Genomic DNA, 8,306 nt, shown 5'->3' on the forward strand with positions numbered 1-8,306 from the left:
TGGGACCTCCTGGCTAAGTGGATCAATGAGCTCCTCTCTCAGCTCAGCCACGACGATTGGGTATTTCGTGAGCTCAGCACCTCGGCTAGAGAAGGGGTGCTCCACCCCCGGCCGTACACCAAATCCAGCCCATGGAGCGATGGCATGTGGCCCACAGGGCTCCCCACAGGTTGGGAAATTTGGTGGCGGGGGAGTAGTGAAAATGAATACTGCCAAAGTACTGCACCCTGTGCAGCTGGATTGGGCCCGGGCTGACCCCCTACCCAGCTCCCAGGGCCAGACTGGGATCAAACCAGCCTTGCCATGCAGCCAAATGGCCTGAGCCCTGCCTGCCACATGCACTGGATTGGGCCCAGTGGCCAGATCCCGTCTGCAGATGGACCTGGCACTGCCCATCCATGGCGTGAACAGACTGGGCACCCCTGACCTAGGGGATGTGATTTGTTTCCCCCACACTCCTTGCTGACACAGATCTGATGTATAACAGCGGTTTTCAGTGTTTTAAACTCACAGCACCCCTCAGTGGACTCAAAGCCACACTTTTTACAAAGGGAGTGGCAACCCATTTCAGAAACTGATGTATACACAACAGCACTTACCTCCTTGCAGAGGGGCCATGCAGTAGGGGTGGGGGGTAGGCCATGCAAGGAGCACTCCCTCTCTCTCTCTCTCTCTATATATATATATAATACACATATATATTATATAATATCTATTATAGATATATATAATTGTGTGTGTATATATGTGTGTATAGATATATATATATGTGTGTGTATATATGTGTGATAATAGATATATATATATGTGTGTAGCTCAAGCATTCATGGGGGCTGAAGCTCACTTCATCAGGCACCTCAACGTTCATGACACCCACCTTGTCAAGAGCTCTCTTGCCTGCTTTCTCTCATTCAAGAAAAAGGAGATTCACTGGCACAGACATTGCTGGAATTATTCTCCTCCTCCTCCTCCCCTATAAGCCCTGCTGCCATGGCAGATGAAGCCTTTCATTAAACATTAGATTGTGCAGAAGAAGCCATGACTACCCAGGGAGCTGCAGGGTAGCAATGGAGAGCTCCTTGTGGACACCGACCGGCTGATAGCAATGGCCAAGAGGAAGGCTGGAGGCGATCAAGCAACACCTGCCACAGATGATAACTACAGCACCTGAGAACGTAGCCAAGGGAGGCAGAGGCTCAGGGTGCCAACGAGGTGCTGCATGACAACTGCTGGGACCTGTTACCCAGGACGCTTTGGAGAAAGGGCGTGACGTTTTGCCCTCCAGGGCTACTGAACTACTTTTTGCTCGAATATGTGGCGCTTGCATGCTCTGTCGATCGAGTAAGGGGTGCAAATTAATGACCGGAGGGGTGTTTTGCCCGTGCTCTGTGTGCTTTCAGGAACAGTCAGCACTGCCCAAGTCCAGTGTGAAGGGCATGCCCAACCCGAATGCCAGGCCCTACAAGCTTAGAAGTTAGACAGCCCTGACCTAGACCATGGGGGCTATGTGTCCCTAAGGCCATGCTAGCATCAGGAGGGGACATAGGCCACAGGAGATGCATAGCACCTCCCTGGCACTTAGCACCCAGGGTACCCCCCACACTGCACTGCACACCCCACCACAGCTCCCTGTGCTTCTCAGCCGTGCCTCTTTGCTGCCCAAGCACCCAACTCACCCTTAACTTCCCAGCTGCCAGCTCCCCCACGGCACTCAGGCACCCCGGGATGCAGGTGTCCCTTGCACTGCCGGATGTATCAACCCTCTCTGACCCCTGGGGCAGGGGCAGAAAGGGAAAGCCAGAGGTAACCCACCCCATGCAATGGGGGGAGTGACATCCAGGTGGGAGCCAAGGGGCCATAGTTTAAGCCCTTGTGTTTAGCCCATGAACCCCAGTGAAGGCTGGTTCAGGTCCCGCAGTCTTTCATTGTATGGCCTGCCCTGTCGTCCCCTGATCATGCGAGTGGCCTCCTCTGCACCCTCTCCATGTTGTCCACATGCCTCCTGAAGTGCGGCGCCCAGACCTGGACGCAGTACTCCCGCTGCGGCCTGACCAGTGCCGCATAAAGGGGGAGGATCACCACCCTGGCGTTGTGAGGTGGTGTGGCTGTATGTGGTAGCATAGGCTATGTTGGGGGCTTGTGTATATGTGAGGGGTTGTGGGGGCAGGGTGTGGGTGTGCAGGAGGGTGTGGGGACCCACCACTCAGGCTCTCCCATGGTGCAGCAGCAGGCGAGGTGCCCAGGGCAAAGCTGCCCAGTGGGGCGCAGCTCCAGCCAGCACTGCACATCACAGCAAGGGGCACAACCTCCACCGGGCAGTCTGTATTGCTGCTGCCCTGGAGGGAAGCCCCACATGCTAGAGCCGGCTGCCTTCCCCATCGGGGTGTGCTACAGGGGAGGGAAACCCCTGGCACCTTCCCCTGGGGGGCAGGGAAGGCAGCCGGCTCCGGTGCCTGGGGCTTCTGTCCTGTGCTGTGCGAATCCGGATACTGCGGGTGGTTACAGACGACCCAGCGGAGCCTGCGCCCCTCGCTGCAATGTGCAGTGCTGGCTGGAGCCATGCCCCACCGGGCACCTGTGCCCTGAATACCCCGCCACCGCCTACCGGGGCTGCACACCATGGGCGGAGTGGGAGTGGGGGTGGGAGTGGGTCCCTATACCCACCACCCTCCCTCACACCCACGTGCCGCCTACCCGAGCTCCGCGCTGCCACCGCCCCCCTGGCATGGGCTCTGTGCTGCCACCACTCCCAGCCCTGCGGTCCACGCTCCCACCCAGCTGCAGGCCAGCCCCTGCTGCTCGGAGACGGGGAAGCGGAGCAGGTCCCTAGGGGCTGCGGCAGCCCCGCCTGGAAGCTGCGTGCCAGCTGGGCTGTGCCCTTCCTCCCATGAGGGTAGGAGTGAGGGGCAATAGGGTTTGTTTGAAGCGGGTGGTACACAAATGGGTGCCTCACTCCTACCCAGGAATGGTCTGGGTGGGGTCCAATCTGTTGGGGGGTCCCATGGGCTGGATGAAAGTGCTTGGTGGGCCACATCCGGCCCATGGGCCATATTTTGCCTGCCCCTGCTCTAACAAGACACTGCCAGCAGCAGTCACGTGGCCGGCACACAACCAGCTGGGGACTGAGCATGTTGCACCCGGTCCCTAGTCTCTGATTTCAGTCTCTTCCCCCCATTGGTTCAGAGCGGGTCCGACTCTGTTTTAAACAATCACATCCTGCACCTAAAGATAAACAGGCCTCTGAAAAGGGTGCTAACCACAGTACGCGCCGCTGAACCTCAGAGGGCGGCACCGTCGGTACTGAAGTCACAGTCGGCACTAGCACGTCTCCAAGCAGGTCTGCAGCCCCCAGAGCGTCCCTCAGGGCAGCGCTGCAGAGCCAGTCCTCCTTGCCCTGCGTTCCCCCCCGTCGCCCTTCCCCAGGCTTGGCTTGTGCCATCTCTTTGCACTCCCCACAGGCACTCGGTCTCAGTGCTTGACACCACGCATGTCACCGATGTTGCAGGCTCTGCGCCATCTCACTCCTACCACAAGACACCAAGTGCAGTGCACCTGCCGTCACGTCCCCGGGGGATGCTGGTCTGACGCTATATCCGCTGCTGGGGAGGAAAGATTTCAGACCAGCAAAGGCCTGGACCCTGCTGGCCTTTCACACTCAGATGGCCTCCAAACAGAGCCCACGTCTGGAGAAGACAGAGACAACAGTGTGATGCCCTTCCCCGCCTGCCTGCTAAGTCTCTGGAGCAGATACTTCTTTCCTCCTATGCCTCCAGCTAAGCGAACAATAGACAAGCCGCCCGAGCGCTCGGTCCTCCTGAGTCCTCCTCTTCTCCATTTACCCCTTTGCTGTCTCTCTGCATCCACCTGGCATCTCTTGTCCCATAAACTGACTCTGTTTAGGGACAGGGACTGTCATTTTGTTCAGTGCATATGCAGCACCAGGACGTCCTAGCCCATGACTGGGTCCCCCGGGCCCTACAGAAGAACACAGTATGAATCACAAACGAATCGCAAGAACAATACCGTTCGTCACGGATCTGCCGAGATGGCAGAGAAACATCAGAGCACCCAGCCTATCCCTGTACACCGGGGACTTCGTTCCACACCATCCTTTTTAGGGTGCGCTGAGCAGCCTCGCCGGACATATCCGAAACGGGGAGAGCCTGCCCCATCCCCGCTGTCTCCTTCTCAGCACTATAGCACTCCAGCTTACACGCAGCATTTGGTTGCAGATTCCCTCCTTAGTTCCTCCATCGGTCAGAAGGGACCTCAGCAGATCATCGAGTCCGGCCCCTGGCCTGGTCAGACGACCCCAGCCAGGTGCTTGCCCAGTCTCTTCTTGAAGACCCAGCTTCCAAGAGAAGTGGTGCTGGCTCCTACCCTGGGGGTCTTTAAGAGGAGGCTGGATGTACACCTTGCTGGGGTCGCTTGACCCCAGTACTCTTTCCTGCCATGGCAGGGGGTCGGACTCGAAGATCTGCTCAGGACCCAAAGCTCAGCCTCACCCTACTGGCCCCCAGCAGGGCTACCAGACCAGGCCTTTTTTCTCTTGGACTAGACAAGCCCTCACACCCTTCCCATGACAGTCCAAGCCTTTCAACATGCATTTGTCCCCCACATGCATTTGCTAACCCTACGTTCCTAATGACAACCTGCCCTGCTCTCCCCTCCTGCCGGTCTCACGCTGCTCAGTCCCAAGGACCTGTTCCTGATTTACACCGGTTTAAATAAAGGTCCAGATTTCCCTTTTGCCTAGAGACGACTTGCAAACAGATGAAGCACTCGCGAGCCGGGGTGCAGACAGAGCAGGGACAGGCCCTGTTTAAATCGCACTGCTCTCGCAGCAAGCACAGGCCCAACAGGAAGAGAGGGGAGGGAGCTGGCACGGCACACACGGCTTCACGGGAGCAGCAAGCTTCCCACTCGCCGCCGAGTGCCTCCCAAGACGGCTCGGTGCCACGCTCAGCCTTGTAAACAGCATGCTTGGGCCCTGCAGGGTTTTCATCCCACGCCCACTGGCAGAGCCTGGGAAGGCGGCAGGCGGCCGATCCCAGCGGATCACACGAGCGCAAGCTCCGAGTCAACGGCGTGCTCGTTGCAAAGGGGAGGAAAAAAGAAACAGAATACTGGGTGATAGCAGACGTATCACTTGCGAAGCAAGGGAAGTGATCCTTCCCCTCGATACAGCCCCGGGGAGGCCTGTGTCCAGGGTTGCGTCCCACCATTGAAGAAGGATGTGGGCAGTTTGGAAAGAGTCCAGAGCAGAGCAACAAAAATGATTAGAGGCCTAGGAAGCATGGCATATGAAGAAAAGCTGAATGAACTAGCCTGGGGTATCAGATCCCCCCGCCTCAATTACAGAGCAGACGGAGATGGGCTTTTCTCTGTGGCCAGAGGGGATAGGACCGGGATTTTTAGGACCCAGGTGGACAAAGCTTTGGCTGGGATCATCTAGTCAGGGATGGCCCCGCTTTGAGCAGGGGGTTGGACTAGATCAGTGGTTCTCAACCCGTGGGTTGCAACCCCAAAAATGGGTCGCAAGAATGTATGAAAGGGTTGCGAACCAACTTGAAAGGAGGATCCAGTTTTAAAGTTTGTTGATCCGCTTTTAAAGGACAGAAACGTGGGTAACGGTGGGTTTTCCCTTGCGGGAGGGCAGGCTTGCAGCCTGCGTGGGGTCCCCCCATACCCCCCACCCCCCCACCCCACACACTGGGGGCAGGGGGCAGCAGGTCGGGAGTGAAGGGCACTGGGTTGGGGCCATTGATGTTTACAGTGGGTCCTGGTACAAAAAAGGTTGAGAACCGCTGGACTAGATGACCTCCTGTGGTCCCTTCAGGTCCTAATTTTCTATGATCCTATGACTAGAAGCAGTGGCCTCAAGGTGCAGCAGGGGAAGTTTAGGTCGGCGATGAGGAGCAATTTCCCAACTAGTAGGGTGGACAAGCATTGCAGCAGGCTGCCTAGAGAAGTCGAGGAAGCGCCATCCTTGGAAGTTTTCAAGAGCAGGTTGGACAGGCACTTGGCTGGGATGATTTAGGCAGGGATGATCCTGCCTTGAGCAGGGGGCTGGATTGGATGTCCTCGCAAGGTCCCTTCCAGCCCAACTTTCCTACAATCCTATGGCCCAAGAGACCCTGCACAACTCAGTGACCCCCCCCCCCAGCATCCTTGGCTGCAGCTATGTGACAATGCCACCTGCAGAAGGGAACGCAGCTCCTCCGGCCCCCGGCGCTCAGCCCCCTGCTTCCCAGATCGCTGCTGGGTGTCATGGGGCCTGCGCTGTTGGGCAGAGCTATTCCTGCAGAGGGCAATGAACACACACGAACACAAGTCCTCAGCATCACCCAAGGCAGACCCCTGTATATTCACAGTGCTTCCATGTGCCTGGTCCCCACCCCCAAAAGACAAAACCCTGGTGACAGCAACGCCCAAGCATGCACCTGGGGGTGCAGCTCCCCCTTGCCTTAGTTTGGGCAAAGCTCCTGCATTGCCCCGATGCCTCTCGGAGAAGCCAGCGCCAGGCACAAGGACCTCGAGGCACCTGCTTGGCTCAGCCAAGGCAGGGGGGAGATTTTTGTATTCATATATTATATTAATCATATCAAATATTAATAATTATACATAGTGATTAATATCGTGTTCCAGGTCAAATCAGCCACACCAGATCCAAATCATATCCCCTGAGTTGCTCCAGAAACGAAGGAGAAGAAGGGCTGGGCACCCTCCAGGGGACGGGGGGTGGGAAGCACCCTGTCTGCCCCAGCCCTGTGCCCACCTGGCCCCCGGGCTGCAAAGCCCACCCCAGGCAGGAGGAGAGCGCTCGCCCGGCTCTGATCCCCAGGGGTGCAGGCAGGACCCCCTTACCTTTGCGGAAAGGCATGATAGCTGCAGCAGCTGCGCTGGGTGCAGGGCTCCCCGCCTCCCCCAGCTGCGCTGACAAGGAAATGGACTGATCTGGTGCGGGGGGAGGAGGAGGAGGAGGAGGAGGAGAGGGAAGAGGAGGTGGCTTCTCTGCCGCAGCAGCTGCACCCAGCTGAGCTGCGGCCAGGACCTGGGGCTCCTGGCGCTGGGAGCTGTGCCCAGGTGATGCCCGGGGGGCTCTCAGTCGCAGCGTGCAACCCCCCTGCCTCTCTTTGCAACACAAAAACTGCCCTAGGCTTTTTGTGGCAGAGGGACCCTGTGCTGGGAAGTGGGGCGGGGGGGAGGGTTAGAAAGGGGGGACCTCCTAATACAACCCCCTGCCCTGCTTCAGGTGTGACACCTTGTCAGGGACAGGAAAAAAAAAAAGCCAACAGTTGGCACCAGCCCAGGGGCGAGGAGTAAAGCAAGCAGACACTGCACTGAGACGGGGAGCAGGCAGCCAGCTGCCCAAGCCAGCCCCAGTACAACCAGATGGGCTTCGTTTTGTTTTTTTATTTGAAGACTCGTCTTCTGACTTAGCCAAGTATTTTCAGACCTGCGCTTTTCGGTGTCAGGCCAGAGAGTTGCCATGCCGCTGTCCTGGAAGACAGGTGGAAGCCCAGAGCCTCCCCAGACCTGGTCCAGCAAGGCCTTAGAGCAGTGGGGCTCAGCCTTTTTTTGGACCAGGACCCATTTGTATACATCAGCAGCCAGTACCAACCCTTATCTTTCCTGCTTGGTGCAGGGGGCTGGACCCGGCGATCTTCCCAGGTCCCTTCCAGCCTTACAAACTATGAACTCATGAAACCCAGTGCCCCTCACTCCCAACCTGCTGCCCCCCAGGCCCCAGGCCCTCCTGCGTGTGGGGCGGGGGGTGGGTGTGCAGGGCATGGGGGGCCCAAGCAGCCCCTTGCAGGCTGGAGCTCTGCCAGCCTGCAAGGGGAAAACCACAGTTTCCCATGTTTTATTTAAAGGAAAAGCTATTTTTTAAGTTTGCTCATATATTGTTGTGGCTCACGACCCACAGGTTGGGAAATGCTGCATTAGAGCTGAGGGGCAGATGCAGGGGGGTGCAACTGCACTCCCCTTTGATTCCTGCCCCCCCTCCACCCCCAAGTTTAAAACCAGCTGCCTAACGGTGGCTGCAGCGTTTCTAGCCAGGCAGCACTAGGGAATCCATTAGGATCTACTTGCTTCCTTCCAGGCTCTTCACTCCACCTGTGTTACGGGCCCTCTTTCCTTTAAAATGGTCTTTAATGGCTCCACCACTCCAGCCACTTACTTAGGCAAGGGTGCTAGCTGTTGGCTGCTTCTGGTCACCTCATTCCCCAGACCGGTTTCAAACTCCAGATAACACACATTAACTCAGGTGTGGAAATATTAACTCAGGTGAATATTAACTC

The 8,306-nt window shown here is 57.3% G+C and overlaps 1 protein-coding gene across 1 annotated transcript in view; it reads right to left on the reverse strand.

The window, feature by feature from the left end:
* PFKFB3 (6-phosphofructo-2-kinase/fructose-2,6-biphosphatase 3) overlaps window positions 1-6,942 on the reverse strand; it is an 81,269-nt gene extending 74,327 nt beyond the window's left edge. Inside the window, exon 1 of the mRNA XM_019543754.1 lies at window positions 6,868-6,942. Coding sequence (XP_019399299.1) covers window positions 6,868-6,883 — 16 coding nt within the window. The 5' untranslated portion in view covers window positions 6,884-6,942. The remainder of the gene's footprint in view (window positions 1-6,867) is intronic.
* Between the last annotated feature and the right edge of the window lie 1,364 nt (window positions 6,943-8,306).

This window comes from Crocodylus porosus, unplaced genomic scaffold (assembly GCF_001723895.1).
Source record: "Crocodylus porosus isolate Cpor-Errol unplaced genomic scaffold, CroPor_comp1, whole genome shotgun sequence".
In the NCBI taxonomy this organism is placed as follows: Eukaryota; Metazoa; Chordata; order Crocodylia; family Crocodylidae; genus Crocodylus; species Crocodylus porosus.